General features: G+C 37.1%; 1 protein-coding gene across 2 annotated transcripts in view; it reads right to left on the reverse strand.

Annotated features, from left to right (window-relative positions):
• Positions 1-4,196: 4,196 nt before the first annotated feature.
• LOC126977939 (probable beta-hexosaminidase fdl) overlaps positions 4,197-21,504 on the reverse strand; it is a 174,348-nt gene continuing 157,040 nt past the window's right edge. For both annotated transcript variants that reach the window (XM_050826636.1, XM_050826635.1), the window contains 2 exons: positions 9,199-9,392; positions 4,197-7,937 (listed from right to left, as the gene is read on the reverse strand). In XM_050826636.1, the coding sequence (XP_050682593.1) occupies positions 6,203-7,937; positions 9,199-9,374 (1,911 nt within the window). In that variant the 5' untranslated portion in view covers positions 9,375-9,392 and the 3' untranslated portion in view covers positions 4,197-6,202. The remainder of the gene's footprint in view (positions 7,938-9,198; positions 9,393-21,504) is intronic.

Genomic DNA, 21,504 nt, shown 5'->3' on the forward strand with positions numbered 1-21,504 from the left:
ATCTCTCACAGCTCACATCTCCGCTATGCACAGCTCACATCACCTCTCCGCGTTGGTGGAAATAACCTGACAGCTTCGCGGCTCATCTCCTCTCGTCTCCGCTCCTCTCTGCTTCGGTGAATACCGGGCCTTCGGAATCGGAATGCAATCCTCAATCTCTCAATGCACTCCTAGTGGATAAAATATATTTCTAATCATTCCCTCGCCCATGACTGTCCACAGAATCAACAAACGCTGTAAAATTGAACTGCATTCTACTGTCTTTAGTCAATAATTTAACAAGGTATTTCTTAATTATTTGCACATGAAATCATAAATATATTTATTTTATTACATATCAGACTTATAATAGAAATTGCAAAGTCTCTATTAGTCATACATTTCCTATTTCCCTAGGGTACTGCGGCAGTATACTGGCAGACCATAACGGAACTAATTTTTCTACAGTGATAGCACTGTGCAGTGCTCGCAGTGCGTAGTTATTTATTATTGTGACGTCATAATAAAATATGTGACGTCACAAATTTGGGACGGCTCTCCCCGCCCCTTGTCACACTGTCAAATTTAACTTTAAATTTACTTAACGTGTGACGTAATTCATGGATGGCCCCGTAGCATTAAAAGCTTACAAGAAATTCGTTTTTTATTATAAGCACAAAAAAGATGAAGGGTTATAATTTATATTTAATTTTCTGTCAGGGAAATAATTTAAAAGATTTTGCAATATCTTATATAGTTCCTACATTCATTCAGACACAATACACAATAATTCAAACTATTTTCTATGATACATGAAATATACAAAAACGTTACACGTAGTAATAATTGTCTTTATCTAATATATAAATAGTTCAGATTGAGCTAGTTTTACAGACATACACCATGCAAATAAGATACAGGTATTTTACAAATTGTGTATCTACCAATCAATATTCAAGATTCTTTTTCCTTAAGTATTTTATTATATTTAACATTACTTAATGTTTTGGATAAAATATAAAATTTTATTATCTGTGTAAAAACAAACACAAACACGGCAGGTAAAATGTAATTTATAATTAGGTAGGTAAAAAACCCCGCTACGTTAACTAAAACTTTAGATAGGTACTGTTGTAATAGGGATATATGTTTGAAAATCCACACGGAATTTGAAGAATACGTAAAGTACGCGCTAAATAAAACCAAGGTTATTGTTTTAATTAAAAAAAGTGTGTGTGTCAGCTCCGACGCACGACTGGAGTTTACTCCTCAAGAACGGTTGTCTTTGAACAGGTACTTTTAGGTTTAGGCATTTTTGCTAGAATTTCAAAATTCGGCCGAACAAAACTCCTGTTAAAAAATTCTATAAAAATCAACTAAATCCTAAACGCTCAAAATATGTTAGAAAATGCCCAAACACAACTCCTGTTAAAAGCGGAACTCAAAATTCCAATTTTAAAAGGTCTATCAGCGAAGTTATATTTTGGCACACCCTAATAGGTATATTACTACATGCGTAAGCTGTCACACATTATACTGTGTATGCTGGCTACACACACACACACACACACACACAACTGAAAAGTGAAAGGTGCGCGGGAAATTGCACGAAAAAAAACCAAAAACGTTACTATCCCATTTGATGAGTAGGTTTTACTCTCCATATTTATCTCATAGCGGGCGCCTTATATTAAAATCGATTCTTAAAGAGTAAACTCCAAAAATTGTAATTATTAGAGATTTTTTTAAGCTGATTAATTTTTTATTTGAAAATTGTTACAGCAATTATGTAATCATCACCGTAGGTATCATGATTTACTTATTTTATTTATTAGAAACATATTCAACGAGGACATCAGCTTAAACAAAAACAAATCATCAAACAACAATATTTAAAAAAAAAATAAGTTTTTGAGAAAAACAATCAAAATATTAAGGTTTTTTTTATGGAATAGGAGGACAAACGAGCGTACGGGTCACCTGGTGTTAAGTGATCACCGCCGCCCACATTCTCTTGCAACACCAGAGGAATCACAGGAGCGTTAACGGCCTTTGAGGAAGGTGTACCCGCTTTTTTTGAAGGTACCCATGTCGTATCGTCCCGGAAACACCGCACAAGGAAGCTCATTCCACAGCTTTGTAGTACGTGGAAGAAGGGTCCTTGAAAACCGCACTGTGGAGGACCGCCACACATCCAGATGGTGAGGATGATATCCTAACTTGTGGCGTGTCGTGCGAAGATGGAATTCGGCGGCAAGAATCAGGTTAAACAGCTCTTCGGAACACTCCCCGTGATAAATGCGGTAGAAGACACACAATGAAGCGACGTCTCTACGCAACGCCAAGTGATCCAGCCGTTCACAGAGCACTGGGACCCCGACAATTCTAGCTGCTTTGCGTTGCACGCGGTCAAATGGATCGAGCTGATACTGAGGTGCGCCAGACCAGAGATGACAGCAATACTCCATGTGTGGCCGGACCTGCGCTTTGTAGAGCGCTAGAATGTGGGCCGGCTTGAAGTATTGCCGTGCACTATTAATGACGCCCAGTTTCTTTGAAGCCAATTTGGCTTTGCCTTCCAGATGACCACGAAATTGGCAATCGCTCGAGATTTCGAGACCCAGTATTCCGATACTAGGCGAGGCTTTGAGGGAAGTGTTGTCGAAGAGCGGTGATACGACAAATGGGGTTTTTTTAGTGGTAAACGCGCAAACTTGAGTCTTCTGGGGGTTAAATTGGACAAGGTTCAATTTTCCCCATTCCGCGACCTTCTCAAGAGAGGACTCGATAGAAGACACAAGTTTCTCCCGGGCCTGCTCGACGTTTTCCCAAGAGAGACCTGCATGGCCCGTGTATACGGCATCACCAGTGCTGTCTCGTCTGCATAGCAATGAATGTTGGAGGTGTCCAAAATGCTGTCCAAGGTACTGTATTATGTATGTACTCTCCATTTCATCAAAATGAAATATTTACTAATTTGCTTACCTTACTTGATAGAGATTTCATGAATCACAAACAATGAATAATTCAAGCTCTAAAGGTTGATGTATCCAATACACGATAATTTATATTTATACATTTAAATATTTATAATTTCAATGAAATAATTTATTTTATTTAAACACGACTCATATAATGTATATTACAGCCATTGTAAAATACTCTATTTGATTGAAAAGAGTGGCCGTTGAGTTTCTTATGTTCTCAATTTTTTCCGAACATATGGGAAATTCAGTAATTTAAAAGAAATATTTATAGTGACGATTCAGAAGCGTTTAGTTTAAGCGACTTTAATATTTTTGTCTATCTTTTCACTACCTGTTTGTCTTTTGCCAAAGGCCTCTTCCAATTTTTTCCACTCTTTTCTATCTTAAGCTATCCCAGACCATGCCTTTCTTGCCTGCTATCGTCCTTAGTTCATCTGACCATCTCCTGTATTGTCCTCTCCGTTTTTTTTTAGATATTTGGCATTTGAATAAAGTTTATTTGACTTTGACTTTGAGATGGTATTTCTTTGTTTACATAATTGACATATCTGACGATAAATCGCATTAGAGTTTGGATATTGTAGAGATAACTTTAGATATATTATATTTATCACCCGTGAATACATTTAATCTCATAATTTATTACGAGTTGTTAAATTTACATTCCTACTTGCACACATTTCTGGTTATCGACATTTATAACAATAACATTTACCCAAATAAATATAACTATCTAATCACAACAAAATTATCTTTTCAGAATTTCTCTACCGACCGATAATTAATTAATAGACAATATAATTAAAGAAAGGTGATTTTAGATTTAGAGATTTTTACACAACAACATGAAATAAGTGAAAACTTTATTAAGGCGAGGTTAACAACACGAAATACAACAATTATTTTTGATTTTCAAATGTAACATAAGTATTAACTAACATTTTAAATAAAAATTATTATTGTTGTGTATAATCTGGTAAATTTTGCTAAAACTTGTCGCACTCCTTTAAGCAATTCGAGCCGATTTTACCCGAAAGAGCGTAACATAACCGAGCGTGACAGCTCAGTCTTATTCAACATTCACTAAATAAAGTGCTGAGAGCTAAATAAATACGTAAAAATGTCTTACGTATTTGAGTGTTACACTCGGAATACGTTATCAGGGGGAGCGCTCTGCAAAGGTCACGAAACTTTAAATAAGTAAAATAACAATAAATATGTATCTTTTACGCAAAAAGTAACGTAAAAATACTTAATTTTAATTTCTTACGTATCTTTGACCTAAACACAGTACAAAACCTATTCACGATTACTTAAAACATAATATTTTAGTCTTAAATCACTGTGCGAGAAATGGGAAAATTTACAATCACCAAATCTCAAACCATTGGATACCTGATCAACTTAATATAATATAACCCCTTATAAAAAGGAAATTTCTTTAAAAATATTTACTTTCACTTCGATTTCAGCAAATAGAACCTCCGAATACTTTTAACTGCAGCGATCTATACAAATTTGTAAAAAAAAATCTCCAAAGCATATATATAACCTCATCATCAGCCGGAAGACGTTCACTGCTTTTTTTTAATCAAAATAATGCATTGCCCATTACAATGCAGTGCCGCTCAGGATTCTTGAAAAGCCCAAAAACTCTGAGCGGCACTACAATTGCGCTCGTCACCTTGAGACAAAAGATGTTAAGTCTTATTTACCCAGTAATTTCACTAGCTACGGCGCCCTTCAGACTAAACACAGTAATGTTTACAAATATGACATTACAAATTGGGAATGGAGCGACCGCCCTCAGGCTATTAAATAATAAGTTTAATTGTACAATGTTACTTTGTAAACATATTTTTTGATGAAAAAAAAAGCCCGCTGAGTTTGTTGCGCCCGTTCTTCTCAGGCCTGAGGCATTCATTTTGGAATGGGTGGTAGTTTTTTGACTTTCAATATGGAATGTCACATCCTATCTTGAATTTGAATTACTGTTTCACGGCAAAAATAGGCGCCGTTGTGGTACCCATAATCTAGCAGACATCCTGTGCACAGGAGCCTCCCACTGGTATACTGTACAAACTCGACAAAGGCTTCCCCAAAGATCTCCATGCAATCGGTCCTGCGCTGTCCTCATCCAACGTATTCCGGCGATCTTGACCAGATCGGTCCAGATGTCGCTCCATCTTGTGGGGGGCCTACCAACACTGTGTCTTCCGGTACGTTGAGGTCTTATTTGGTGTGTATTCGAACGTGATAAATAATTATTGCAATCGTCTCTCGGCTTTCCGTAATGTTATAGTAAATATATACTTACATCAAATAATAACTTGACAGAGAAATATAGAAAATGATTTGAATTAGATATTTCAACATGCTTCGATCGAACCCTGACAAAAAAAAATTGATGTAGACTTTTAGAAATTGCAGGAGTAATTTGGATCAGAGTCGAGAGATTTTGGACAATAATGAATTCAAATATTTTTATTAAATTAAATTATTGTTTTTTTAGTATTCAATCCTTTTAAATATATTGTAGTAATTGATTATACTTAAAAAGCGATAATAAATAATACTTAAAATCAAAAAAAATGAGGTACGTAAATAGCCTCGACGATCGATTTACGTAAAAAATGTACAAAAGGACATAAAAAACATACCTTGATTTATAAAAAAATGTCCGAATTAAAAATATAATATAAAACTATTTTATAACAATAACTAAATCTTAACGAAAATTGGATACAAATATAACTACAGAAAATCTGAGTATTATATAAAAACAACATTATTCTTAAGTTATTCAATTCAGTACCTAATCCATTGTAGAACCTATAATAGCTTACAATCTATCTTCATTCGAATTATTATAAATATAATTTAAGTATAGGAAAAACCACAACAAAACACGCTTGTAATAATTACACACTGTTTTTCTAACAACCAGGAAATCGAAAGGAAATATTTTGCATTTCTAATGGCAGTAATTATCATTTTCACTTCATAAACCTACAACCTCATTTAACTAATAAAATTATCCTAAAAATTCATTTCTACTTGATAAATATTAATTCTAAGTTTTTAAGTTATTTATAATTAATATGTACAACGATACGTACCTACTGTGGATCTAAATTAAAGTGAAAAACCCTTAAAACTTGGAACTATAAGACATTCACACAAACACAGAGCTATCTACAATTTAAATAGTTCAAAATCCTGAATTTAATTTATATTTAGAGACAGGCGTTAGGGTTGTGGGTACACCACCTTGGCCAAAGAGGCATCACTCCAACGCCTTTTTTCAATAGTCTCGATCTTTGGGTGTCCAAACGAAGGTAGACATCAGCTGTGGCACCCTCGATGCGATCCGACCACAGGCGCTCGGCAACAGCGGCAGCTCTGGGCCACAGCCTCGCATCCAGGCCTCCAGAACTAAGCTGTTCAGTCCATAAACAAACCTCTCCGCCATCTATTCGCCAAGGCTCAGCCCCAGTCGAGAATCCGGGAATCTCTTCAGCCCAAGGTCTGTGTTCATATATTTGCTGCCACGAACGGTAAGGACCGCAGTGCCCATCAGAGCTGTCTCTCCAGGATCCAAATCCACAGTCCAGATACCAAGCATCGACGTGCGACAATATTGTCCGGAAACCTGAATCCAAAACCGCTCGTGATTCCGGCCACCTGGACGCACCCCAGACGTGGATCCCAAAGTGCTTCTTGTCAAGTTTTTCCAAATATGGAGAACGTGTCAGCCGCGAAGACCAAAGCAGCGTCATCTCTGGCAATTTGCCTCCATTAGCACGTATTAAAGAGTTCAAAGCCTTTTGGGTGAAATCTAACCAAAGATCCATGGGGTCTGTGTCGTTGAAATGTTGTGTCCAACAACGTTCGGATACCTCATCACCTCCCAGGTGAAATATATCGTCTACTCCAGTAAGTTGTATTATCTCTGTATACATTCGCTCAAGTATATCGTATACATGAGGGTTTCTAGGGTTTAGCTGACCACATGGCGGCTCACCGCAGTATGCACTCCATGGTTCCACTTCTATACAGTATGCCAAGTTTCCTAACCCAGCCGAAGGTCCCCAAGCCCACGCTCGGCCAATGTGCGCCGGAGTGTCTATTTCTATCAAGACGCGTATTCCCCTCAGGCTCGCCCGCTTAACGATTGTAGTAATATCTTCTGAAGTGTAAATAGCTCCAGGACCGTACGCTCCATACTGTGATAGCTGGGGTACGCTGTTTAATTTCAAAGGAAAAGACTGAGAATCACTTACGTGCCAGTGAAATGTGTTGAGTTTACACGAAGCCATCGCATCAATTGTGCGAATTATTTCGCTAACAGTGAAGAAATTTCTGGCCGTGTCCAATAGCACGCCACGGAATCCGTATTTGGGCGAGTCTTCGACGCTTGCCGCTTCGATCGCAAGGAGAGACCCTGCGTACGGATCCAACCATACTAGCTGTGAAAGTGTTTCGAATCCATGCCGAGCACCGCAAAATGAGAAAGCAGATATATCAACATGGAGCGTGTTACCACGCGGGCGAACTGTGAGGTTGTAGCTTTCATTAGTGTCCAATCGCATTCGTGGGTCCCCGCTACCGGTCGGAGCTACTGCCACACGAACTACGACATCTCTGGAAGGTCCGATATCAGGTCGTCGTACTATTGAGTTTGTCTTTTCCAAACTTTTTAGATCTTTTGTGAATAATCCAAATGCTTCCGTCAGATGCTCTGTAACTTGTCGGGAAGGTGTGGAGCGGATGTGTAGTGAGAACTGTCCGGCTTGGACAGGCACGGCGACCGTGGCAAGGCTAACCGGCCCGGTCGGCTGAGGCCACAGTTGCGTGGACGCGCAGAGCATGTTGCACGTGGGCAGGGATTGCAGGATAGAGGTCTCGGAAGCGAGCAGTCTCTCGCAGCGGTCGTTTCGACAAACCCATGACCACTGTGGCTCAACGCCTCTGAAACATAAGAGTATTACAATTAATATATACAAAATTGCCTAACGTCCGTTTAGGTATAGGATCTGCCGCCGACTGCTTATATTTTACGAACTTGTATTATGACATAACGGGAAAGTGAGTATCGAACAGTATAGGATCTGCTACAGACTGCTTGTATTATGACATAACGGGAAAGTGAGTATCGAACAGTATAGAATCTGCTACGGACTGCTTGTATTATGACATAACGGGAAAGTGAGTATCGAACAGTATAGGATCTGCTACAGACTGCCTGTATTATGACATAACGGGAAAGTGAGTATCGAACAGTATAGAATCTGCTACGGACTGCTTGTATTATGACATAACGGGAAAGTGAGTATCGAACAGTATAGAGTCTGCTACAGACTGCTTGTATTGTGACATAACGGGAAAGTGAGTATCGAACAGTATAGGATCTGCTACAGACTGCTTGTATTATGACATAACGGGAAAGTGATTATCGAACAGTAGAGGATCTGCTACGTACTTCTTATAATATGACATAACCGGTTAGTGAATATCGAACTAATTGAATGAATTGCCTAACGTCCGTTTAGGTATAGGATCTGCCGCCGACTGCCTATATTTTACGAACTTGTATTATGACATAACGGGAAAGTGAGTATCGAACAGTATAGGATCTGCTACAGACTGCTTGTATTATGACATAACGGGAAAGTGAGTATCGAACAGTATAGAATCTGCTACGGACTGCTTGTATTATGACATAACGGGAAAGTGAGTATCGAACAGTATAGAGTCTGCTACAGACTGCTTGTATTGTGACATAAAGGGAAAGTGAGTATCGAACAGTATAGGATCTGCTACGGACTGCTTGTATTATGACATAACGGGAAAGTGATTATCGAACAGTAGAGAATCTGCTACGTACTTTTTATAATATGACATAACCGGTTAGTGAATATCGAACTGTATAGGATCTGCTACAGACTGCTTGTATTAAGACATAACGGGTACGTGAGTATTGAACAGTATAGGATCTGCGACACACTTCTAATATCACATAATAAAAAAATCACAATCAAAGTCAAGTAGTGTTAAATTTGTAAAAACTTTGGCTATAAATGTTTCTTTCAAATAAGAAACCCTGACTTTTTTATGTCTTAGGAGTGGAGTCTTTACGATATTTAAACGAGCTTTTTGTTTGTAGACATATTTCTACTGACGTTTTAAGACCTAAAATTTTGTACATATTTGATCAAAGAGGAAAACTTACAAATATGAGTTATGTAGCGGTCTATGAGCGTCATTTCCAGTCTGCTGTCTCCAGTAGAGCAGGGCTACCCCCGTACAGGCTACGACGCCCAGAAACACCAGCGCCCGTCGGAGACGCCCAACACGAGAGAAGTGGCCGGACGCGCTCCGCCCCAGCGCTTCGCCCCACGATTTCATTATATTCAACTATCTCACCTGGAATTAAAGAAGGCAAGGTTACATTGCTAGAGCGAGAAAAAAACAAAGACCCTCTGTGGGAACTGATACAGCTTAATTTACATGGTGATGAGTTGTGAAAATATGGCATAAGAGGTAACATTATCTGAGTCCTATTTTAGATTTAAGAATTGTAAATAAATATTTCTGTCGAGAAACAATCAAGTCAGAAAATCAATGGGATAAGGATTAAGCCCTTTTGTCTAAAATGTTAAAAGTAATATTATAATCTCTTGGAAATATTACTTCTAATTATTATTTACAGGATCTACTAAAATCTATATATATAAAAATGAATTGCTGTTCGTTAGTCTCGCTAAAACTCGAGAACGGCTGGCCCCATTTGGCTAATTTTGGTCGTGAATTATTTGTGGAAGTCCAGGGAAGGTTTAAAAGGTGAATAAATATGAAAGTGTTCGGAATTAAATAAAAACAACAATTTTGTTTTTCCTTTGATGTGTCCCCCGTCGTCCGATATTTGTTTTGTATGAACATATTTTCTAAGAGAGAATTTATTGACGCACGGTTTGACAGTTCTGCTGTAAAACAATTTCATTACAACAATAGGGAGCATATTTTACGAAATAATTCTTGATGTTATGAAATATTATTGACAAATTTATAATAATACAGAACAACGTCTGTCGGGTTAACTAGTCCTCAATAAATTAAGAGCCCCTAAACATAATATTATTGAATGAATCAAAAAGTTTTTGCAAAAAAAATTATGTCACAATTTACTCAGCGATCTCTTCCGGGTACAGGTATATATTTTTTGTAACTAAACATAGGGCAATAAATTAACATACAATAGGATAAATATACACACATACAGATATATAAAACTTACATTTATACTGTTATACGCACAGTATTGAGAAAAAAAGTGTGTGTGTACTTTTGTACGCACGCAAGAAGTTATACTTCTTTGGCCTAACGAAGCAAAAATCAATAAAATGATTTATTACTCGCGCTATTCTACGTTTTTAGAAAGAACAATTTTGTAAAAATCTTGCAAAGATGGCTTTGAAAATTAATTATTAATTAATGATTACTGTATAGGTTTCAACTCTTTGCCTATCCTAATAATGGACGAAGAAATCAAAAAAAAAATAACGAATGACGCAAACGTCAGAAAATTTTAGGAACGATTTTCAACCTGTTACTTTTGTGTTACAGTGATGCGCGCGTATCTTAAAATTTCATTCTCATCATTTTTTCATAACGCGCCTACAGAAGTAAAACTTCAAAAAAATTGGATTTACTTTGTATTGCGCGCGCGTTTGGCACTACAAGTCAGCAGATTACTTACTTACAGACAGAGAAGATCATGGAGAGCATAAATAACTGCCAGCTCTTGGTATATCTAGAAGGTCACCAGTTGATCAACGACCGACAGTACGGTTTTCGCCATGGTCGGTAGGCAGGTGATCTTCTGGTATACCTGACACATAGATGGGCGGCGGCTATTGAAAGAAGGCCTGGCAGTTAGCCTGGATATAGCGAAGGCCTTTGATCGTGTATGGCACAAGGCGCTCCTCTCAAAACTTCCATCATTTGGACGAGAGCTTATGCAAGTGGACCTCACTGGGCGCAGCATACAGGTCGTTGTCGACGGTTATTGCTCGAACCCGAAGCCCGTGAACGCTGGAGTGCCCCAAGGCTGTGTGCTATCTCCCACGCTGTTTCTGCATCAATGATATGTTGAACAGCTCCAACATACATTGCTATGCAGACGACAGCACTGGTGATGCCGTATACATGGGCCGTGCAGGTCTCTCTCGGGAAATCGTCGACCAGTGCCGGGAGAAACTTGTGTCTTCCATCGAGTCCTCTCCTGAGAAGGTCGCGGAATGGGGTAAATTGAACCTTGTCCAATTTGACCCCCAGAAGACTCAAGTTTGCGCGTTCATCACTAAAAAAGCCCCATTTGTCGTATCATCGCTCTTCGACAACAGTTCCCTTAAAGCCTCGCCTAGTATCGGAATACTGGGTTTCGAAATCACGAGCGATTGCCAATTCCGTGGCCATCTGGAGGGCAAAGTCAAATTGGTTTCGAAGAAGCTGGGCGTCATTAATAGAGCACGGCAATACTTCAAGCCGGCCCACATTCTAGCGCTCTACAAAGCGCAGGTCCGGCTACACATGGAATATTGCTGTCATCTCTGGTCTGGCGCAGCCCAGTATCAGCTCGATCCATTTGACCGCGTGTAACGCAGAGCAGCTCGAGTTGTCGGGGACTCAGTGCTCTCTGAACGGCTGGATCACTTGGCGTTGCGTAGAGACGTCGCTTCATTGTTTGTCTTCTACCGAATCTATCACGGGGAGTGTTCAGAAGAGCTGTTTAACCTGATTCCTGCCGCTGATTTCCACCTTCGCACGACACGCCACAAGTTAGGATATCATCACCACCATCTGGATGTGTGGCGGTCCTCCACAGTGCGGTTTTCAAGGAGCTTTCTTCCACGTCCTACAAAGCTGTGGAATGAGCTTCCTTGTGCGATGTTACAATGATACGACATGTGTACCTTCAAAAAAGCGCGTACACCTCCCTAAAGGCCGGCAACACTCCTGTGATTCCTCTGGTGTTGCAAGTGAATGTGGGCGGCGGTGATCACTTAACACCAGGTGACCCGTACTCTCGTTTGTCCTCCTATTCCATAAAAAAAAATATTATGTAAGAATTTTAAAATTGTGTTATATTTTCTAAAAGAATGTTTTAATTTGCACGGGTGCCACTTTTGCAATTCGCAATCTTGTTTTTTTATTATTTGTTATTACAGCAGCAATTCTAATTCTCACTCTGTCCATAATTGAGCTGTGTACCTATTGCAGTATATGAGAACAGAACGCCTACCGTCTGGTCGGATGGATAGCGAGACCTTAGTATTTGGGTCCTCAATTTCGCAACCCTAAATCTTATATTTACTAGTGGAAGCATTCTTTGCACCTTTTAATGCTGGGCTAGGTGGATACCATAGCGACGCCTTTTTCTTAAATCAAATCAAATCAAATCATTCATGTTCATCCACGTAGGTCACGGAAATGACACTTATAAATGTCAAAAAAAAATCGTATTGAATCTACCGCTACTGAGTAAAGGGTTGAGCTAATGAGAAGAAGTAGCAAGAAACTCATTGCCACTCTTTTATATAAAGATTTACATTTGAGTACATTGATTTACAAATCATTTCAAATTACAATATAATATGTAAAATGATGCAACAGACACATTCAAACGTCAAATAGTCAATGTCTTACACGAGTAAGTCAAAAAAGTAAATGTAAATTAATACAAAAGTTATTGAGTACAGTAGCTACATCATCCACATACACCATAAATAAATGAAGGTATTCTGTGAGCATTTTATAAGCGATTATAAATAAATAAATTATTTATTTTATTAAGAATCCTGAGCGGCACTGCAATGTTATGGGGCAGGGCTTACATTTATTTAATTTATTATCTATTTACGGTATGGGTTAATATTATGGCGTAACTCCACTAATATTTCAAGTGTTTCTGGCGCAAAAAAAATGTATAAGAGCTTTATACAATGTCTCAGTCCTCTAGAATCATGGAGACCATCATTCAAAAAGCACCGTCTGTTAACGCTTACTGGTCTATATATATTAGAAATTTGTATGTTCATTAAAAAACATTGTGAGTGAACTTTTTAAACCACCAAAGGACTATTCCATATTAGGATTAAGAGAACCAACTCGCCTTCTGGTGCCATACTGTAGAACAGCGTTTCATCAAAATAACGCTAATGTTATGTGTATTATGGTATTTAAACACCTTCCAAAAATATTAGAGAGATGCCTATAATTACGCATAAAAAAATTAAAATTGTGGCTAATAGATAAATGCTTTTATAGTTTAAAAGAATTCTTTAGCCAAAAATAATAGTATTTAAAAGTTATTATTTGAGAGAGTTACCGACAAACTAATGTTTCTTTTATATTATACTAGTTGACCCGACAGACGTTGTTCTGTATTTATATAAATAAAATAATGTTTTTTTATGAATTTGTCACTAATATTTCATAACATCAAGAATTATTTCGTAAAATATGCTCCTGTTGTTGTATTGAAATTGTTTCACAGCAGAACTGTCAAACCGTGCGTCAATAAATTCTCTCGTTGAAAATATGTCCATACAAAACAAATATCGGACGACGGGGACACATCAAAGGAAAAACAAAATTGTTGGTTTTATTTAATTCCGAACACTTTCATATTTATTCACCTTTTAAACCTTCCCTGGACTTTCACAAATAATTCAAGACCAAAATTAGCCAAATCGGTCCAGCCGTTCATTTATATATATATAGATTATTTAATTATATCTATGTAATATGTATTAATGAAGTATAATAGTATAAAAATTCCAATATCGCTACTCAAATATTTGTATGCCGACATACTGGCGAATTGTTCTGTGCATCTACTAATTGTTAAGAATTATGTTACCACATACATACAAATAAATTAATTTCATTTTATTATTGCATAAAATGTGACTTAGTTGCTAACCAAATAATTGAAGTAGTTAAATTATCACATGCACCTCGTAAGGCATAGCAATGAATTATTCATTAAAAGAGTAGTAACTTTTTCTCAAAAGTAACTGTTTTAAAGAGCTTATGAATTTCTTAATGTGTTCGGCTTTAAGGCGAAGATTAAGCAAAAAACACGCAAACATGGTGTTTTTAGACAAGTTTTGTGGTGAAAGTATAGCATTTCGAGCTATGAACACTACTTAATCCTGTTACACATATCCTTAAGTCTTATTTGTAGGTAACTAATGCTTGCTGTTGCTTATAGTTAACACTGCCGAGCCTTTTTGAACTACCACTTTTCTTTGAAGTTAAACAAGTTTTTTGGCATGGCGTGACGCATTTTTTTCGTACTTCTCTCAGAAAAGTTATTCTTATAGCTTGTACTTTTTTGTGTAGGTTCATATAATCAGATTAGTAGTGAATAACGAGGATTGTAAGCATATAAACTGTTTTCCACGCAAGAATTTTGAAAATATTGGCTTTGTTACATAGATGGCGGACCGGCAGCCGTGAACTCATATCGCTCAAGGTCGCTGGCATTTAGTGTCGCCTTAAGTGTTCTGGTAAGTTATTATTAATTTTAATTCACATTGGGTAGGTATCTGACCTGTGTAATGTTAATTTAGATTTAGTATTTTATACCGAGCTGTGTACCATCAAATTTCAATAGTGATATTATAATTATACGGTAGATTGTCAATCGACTTCATTCCTTACAATTTAACGGCCTGATTTTAGTGACGTTGTAATGTCACAGGTACACTATAGTGATATTGTAATAAATGAAGGTATATTACAATACCCATGATATAAAAATATCAAAAAACAAGGCTGTTAAATTGTAAGAAATAAAAATTGATTGACAATCTACCGTTTAGTTTCAACTAGTGAAAATGGTAATATATGAGAAGGTGCTAAACTGTACAATGGACTATCTTCGGATATCAAAGATGCAGGAACTATTAATTTATTCAAGCTCCGTTTAGCGAAATCTATTACAGATGATACTTCCTTTGTCTAGTGCACACTGCACACACTTATAATTCAAATTCAAATTAAAAAAATACTTTATTCATGTAGGTCACGGAAATGACACTTATGAATGTCAAAAAAAAATGTTTCTTATTGAATTTACAGCTACTTCGTAAAGGGTTGAGCTAATGAGAAGAAGTAGCAAGAAACTCATTGCCACTCTTTTAAGTCAAGATTTACATTTTAATTGTTTTACAAATCATTTCAATTACAATATATGCAAAGTGACGCAACAAAAATACTCAAATGTCAAAAACTTAAAGGCTTACACGAGTAAGTCAAAAAAGAAAAAAAAAGTAAATTAATACTTATAAACACAAGAGTTATTGAGTATAGTAGATGCATCAATCCACACATACCGTAAATAAATAGAGGCATTATGTGAGCATTTCATAAAATAAAATATATAATAACTTTAACTTTAAAGAAAATAATAATAATAAAAAACACATCAAGCAGACCTCCCGGTAACAAGACCATCCAGCCACCACGAGTAGCACCCGTTCACGAGCATGAAGCATGGACCAGCCATCGCCATTAGTTTTATACCTACATTTATCATACGAACGATTCATAGATTATTATTTATAAATATTGTTCTCATGTAAGTTACAGTTTGTAATGTTTTTAATGAGCATAAATGATCTTTAAACCGAATATCACGGCTTTGACAATATACCTGCAACAATCTGCTATTTATATCTGTAAGAATTACGTTACAGCTGATATTTCAGCTCCAAGACAGGTAGACGTCTATTCCCGTATCGGAAGCTAAAAGGTTCCAGACGACAGTATGTAGGTCAATACTGAATACACCATAGTGTCTGCTGTGTGTATGTTGTGCGGCGAGGATCGAATACCATCCATTAAACTGTCTTCAACATTCATATTAAACTTGGATGATATATTAGCGACATATTTTCTCACTGGTTTTATTTACACTTTCTTAGAGAGTCAGGGTTGTTATTTATTTAACAAACTTCACGAACCAGGAACCAGTGGGAGGCTCCTTTGCACAGGATGCCGGCTAGATTATGGATACCACAACGTCGCCTTTCTTGCCATGAAGCTGTAATGTGTAAGCATTACTGTGTTTCGGTCTGTAGGGCGCCGTAGCTAGTGAAATTACTGGGCAAATGAGACTTAACATCTTATGTCTCAAGGTGACTAGCGTAGTTGTACTGCTGCTCAGAATTTTTGGGGTTTTTCAAGAATCCTGAGCGGCACTGCATTGTTATGAGCAGGGCGCATCAATTACCATCAGCTGACTGTCCTGCTCGTCTCGTCCCTTATTTTCATAAAAAAAAACCTAAAATCAGCGACAACATTACTACATAGTATAAATCGAAGTCGCTTTCTGTCTGTCCCTATGTATGCTTGGATATTTAAAAATATGCAACGGATTTTGATGCGGTTTGTAAATAGATTGAGTGATTCGAGAGGATTTATTCGATAGTACAGGCATAATATAGGATAACATGAAGAAACACTGATCATTTTAGAGGATTCTAATATGACGTCGTCAATAAACACAATTTTTTTTGCGCTTACATTGCAAACGCTGGCCCCTACGAGATACGACGAGTTAGATCAAAATAATGTATAAATATCTATCTCTTAGGGATAACCAAAAATAACCATTTTTCTATGCTTGATTTTTTACGAGAAATTACGGCTTATATACGAAGCAATCTTTTGCAATACAGAATTAATCCTTCTCCAATTTAGTACATTAAATACATTGTGCATTTTACATAGATCAACTAGCTGACCCAGCAAACGTTGTATTGCCGATATTAAAATCGCGATACAAAAGTAACTGTTGATCGTAGATGGGTGAAAATTTGAAGTTGTATGTATTTTTTTATGCTGACTCATAATCAAACAAAGTTAAAAAAAAATTCAAAAAAAAATTTCGTGTGTTGTGTTTCAAAAAAAAAATTTGATGTCCGATTCTCAGACCTACCCAAAATGCACTCAAAATTTCATGAGAATCGGTAAAACCGTTTCGGAGGAGTTCAATGTTTAACACCATGACACGAGAATTTTATATATTAGAAAATATCGTCTTTATCGAATATTTTCGATGATATTACAGATTTAAAATGCAGGGATATAGCGGTAGCGAAGGTACCGGCTGGGAAAGCATCAGAATGAGTATCAGAGTTATTACTTATATGTTATCGATCGTTTATTGTCGAGTATTATATATAGTTTATATTGTATACCTCGTCATCAGATCACTCGGAAATTACATTACATTTATTACACTTTTAATATTAACTTTGACCCAACGAAGTCTGTCCTGACAGCTAATCTATTTATATAAAAATGAATTGCTGTTCGTTAGTCTCGCTAAAACTCGAGAACGTCGGGACCGATTTGGCTAATTTTGGTCTTGAATTATTCGTGGAAGTCCAGAGAACGTTTAAAAGTTGAATAGAAATGAAAATGCTCGGAATTAAATAAAAACAACAATTTTGTTTTGTTTCCTTTGATGTGTCCCCGTCGTTCAGAAATCAAATTGAAAGAATAGTTTAAAATTAATAACTTACTAGAATTCTAACTAATTAGAACAACGTCTGTCGGGTCAGCTAGTAATATATAAAATAGAAAGTAAATGGCGTTTTGTAATTGATCGCTAGACATTCGGCTGATTTATGCCCTCGCCTACGTCTCGGGTTGCAACCCACAGCCTCGTGTCTAATGAGCAACTTAGCTCACTTGAATCATAATGTACTATCTATGTCGACACTCTGGCTCCTTCTCATGTCCAAGTTACGTCAGTTGGTGCTGGGGCTGCTGCTTCGACTGCCGAAGACGGCAAGCGTCGCAAATATGTTGGTACCTATAGACACACGCATAGATGCGGACGCGATCCTCTAAATCTACGCGGAGCCAGAGAGTAGACAGGTACCTACCCTCAAAATTACCGAGATGGCGACAGCAGATATCCTCCCTAACGTACACACATACCCCGGCATAAAATGTGCTCAATTTTGTACCCGGGGTACGTTAAATAAGTCGAGATATCTGATATAGTTATAAGATTTGTTTTTATTTGAATAAATAATTATATTTAAATACTATTGTCAATTATTATGATGTATATAAAAATTTAAATGTTTTTGTTTAAAGTGCCAATGTACTAACCATAAAGTCAGTGTACTAGCGTAATACACAAATAGTCATCACCGTGTGCTAGTTTTACAGATGTGTGAGTGAGTTAGTGAAGTATGTAGTATTTTGCTTTTAGACAATCCCTATGACAAATATCGATAAACGGCGTCACATTCACGTAAATAATATTTTATAATCTAACACATATTTTATCAAATGATTATAATCTTAAGAAAAGAGAGTGTTTACTGCGTATATATAAGCTTTATATTTTTAATTAATATCCGTTAAAACACAGATTATAAACGATAAGAACAATAAAATTTAAACGCGGTCAACTTTGACACGAGACTAATGGACACTAAATTGTTTCAAAACGGTCTCATGGTCTTCATCTTTCCCGTCTCTTTCTCACACCTATTTTTTATGTAAGTATAGGTATCTCACTTTCACACAGGGTTCGTCTATTACGGTAATACACTAAGTTTATGGTACTAACTCAAAAATTGATTTGTTAATCTTTATTATGACCTGTTTATGATTTACATTTGTATTTTTCTTTGAAACTAAAACTAAAAAAGACTAAAATAAAAGTACGGTACGTAATCATATTAACACACCAGTTACCAGTGGAAGGTTCCTGTGCACAAGATGCCAGCTAGATTATGGGTACCACAACGGCGCCTATTGTGCCGTGAAGCAGTAATGTGTAAACATTACTGTGTTTCGGTCTGAAGGGCGCCGTAGCTAGTGAAATTACTGGGCAAATGAGACTTAACATCTTATGTCTCAATGTGACGAGCGCTATAGTAGTGCCGCTCAGAATTTCCATCATCAATTTCAGTATCAATTACCATCAGCTAAACGTCCTGCTCGTTTCGTCCCGTATTATCATAAAAAAACCTCAATAAAGGTTAATATTCAAATTCAAATTCAAATATTTTTATTCAAAATAGGATTTAAAATCACTTATTGAACGTCAAAAACTTCCACCCATTCGAAAGAGACTGCCTCAGACCTGAGAAGAATGGGCGCAAGAAACTCAGCGCGCTTTTTTTTTAAATATAAAATATGGATTACACGCTCAGGATTCTTGAAAAACCTAACCTAATTTAAAATATGGATTACAATGTAATATCGTACAATAAACATTTATAATTAAAGAGCCTGAGGGTGTTCGCTTTATTCCTAGTCTGTGGTGTCATTAAGAAAATCGCTAATGCTATAATATCCTTTCCCACACAAACGTTTTTTAACAATTCTTTTAAATTTCGTAACACATTTGTTTTGTACATTTTCTGGGATCATATTGTAGAAGCATATACATCGCCCAACAAAAGACTTACTAACTCGACCCAACCGAGTAGTAGGCATAACAAGTTTATGTTTGTTCCTCGTGTTAACATTATGAATGTCACAGTTTCTAGAAAATTCCTCAATGTGCTTATGAACATACAGAACATTATCAAAAATGTATTGAGAAGCACAAAATGTTTATTTCTTTAAATTTTTCTCTTAATGATTCTTTAGGACCTAGGTTATAAATCGCGCGAATAGCCCTCTTCTGCAGCACAAAGATAGTATTAATATCGGCCGCACTGCCCCGTAACAAAATACCATAGGACATAATGAAATACTATGAAAATAACTAAAGTATACTAATCTCGCCGTATCTATGTCAGTTAACCGTCTAATTTTCTTAACCGCATATGCTGCAGAACTAAGTCTATTCGCCAATCCTTCAATATGGGGGTCCCACTGCAATTATTGTTGGTCAGAGACTAAAAAACCTTCACCGGGCAAAGATAATGGAAAAACCTGTAAATCTTTTATTCCTTAGATGTCTCCGATCCTTGTAATACCATTATTGTAACTAAATTGTGAAAATTTTATCAAGGGGTTTAAACTCTATGCATATTCAATTAAACCTTTTCAGCTTAGGTGAATGGAGGTACGTTTTTGCGAGGTACCACGCTAACATGAAGTATGCAGAGCGTTTTACCCAAGTTCCCTCGGAGTAGTGTCGCAAGCTAAGATGCAATATTGATTACACGAATTCGGGTGGAAGGAGTTTCAGTTTTATAGTCATACATGTTACATATCAGTAAGTTTCGTATTATTATTCGCAAAGTTCATTTTGTACTTAAATTACACCTACACACACAAAGGCGTCTATTTGTGCCGTGCAGCAGTAATGTCTAAGCATTGTTGTGTTTCGGTCTGAAGGGCGCCGTAGGTAGTGAAATTACTGGGCAAATGAGATTTAACATCTTACGTCTCAAGGTGATTAGCGCAATTGTAGTGCCGCTCAAAATTTGTGGGTTATACAAGAATCCTGAGCGGCACTGCATTGTAATGGGCGTTTAAATTACCATCACCTGAACGTCCTTCTCGCCTCGTCCCTTATTTTCATAAAAAAAACACCTTCCGAAATCGGCAGGGCACTGTTTCAGGCAGATTTTTCAGATACACCAAAACAGAGAGTGCCGTTTGGCACACTTTTCCCTCACCAAGTCCTGACTCTTATTTTGTTTATAATATTGTTTATTTTGTGTGGTCTTATAGCTTGTTTCAATAGCTTTCAGATACATATACACAAATCATTCGAATAATAAGCAATCCGTTAATACACGCAAAATAATTGACACAATGCTGCGCGAGCGATCCAAAATCACGCCGATCTGAGGCATACTGCGCTCTGTAGAGTCAATGGTCCAATTGGTAGACACCATTGACTCTCAGCACGGTGTCTCGGGTTCTACCCATCAACGTTTTTTGGTACTTCAGATATCAAGACTTACTAACTTGACTTAACTGAGTAGTAGGCATAACAAGTTTATGTTTGTTTCACATGTTAACATTATGATTGTCACAGTTTGTAGCAAATTCCTCAATGTGCTTATGCAATGCTGAGCAGAGTGACTGTTTTACATGCCAGCATCGAAATGAGTCAGCGACACAACACAGCGGTAAACACACCTCATGCGGCGAGCGATCGCCTGCAACTGACCATTTACAGGGTCGATTTTAGTCAACTGCCGCATGCAGCTTGACGCCGCAGATCTTCTTCAGATCAGATACTTTTGTCGGAAAGTCAAATAAAGTTTATTCAAATAGCCTCAAACTATGCGTATTTATATCGTTATTATAAATATTTAATTAACTGAATCTCCCATAATATGTTTGGAAAAAGTAGAGCTCGTGAGAAGAACATACAAGAATCGTATTCGTCGTATGCGGTCAAATGGAAGAAGCTGGTACTGGGGTGCAACCATGCAGAGGTGAGAACAGTACTTCATGTGATGCCGAATTTGCGCCTTACTTAGTTGCAGTGGTCTAAGTGAAATACAGTCTCGCCTTACTGAGTACGTCA

This window comes from Leptidea sinapis, chromosome 46, assembly GCF_905404315.1.
Source record: "Leptidea sinapis chromosome 46, ilLepSina1.1, whole genome shotgun sequence".
NCBI classification, from domain to species: Eukaryota; Metazoa; Arthropoda; class Insecta; order Lepidoptera; family Pieridae; genus Leptidea; species Leptidea sinapis.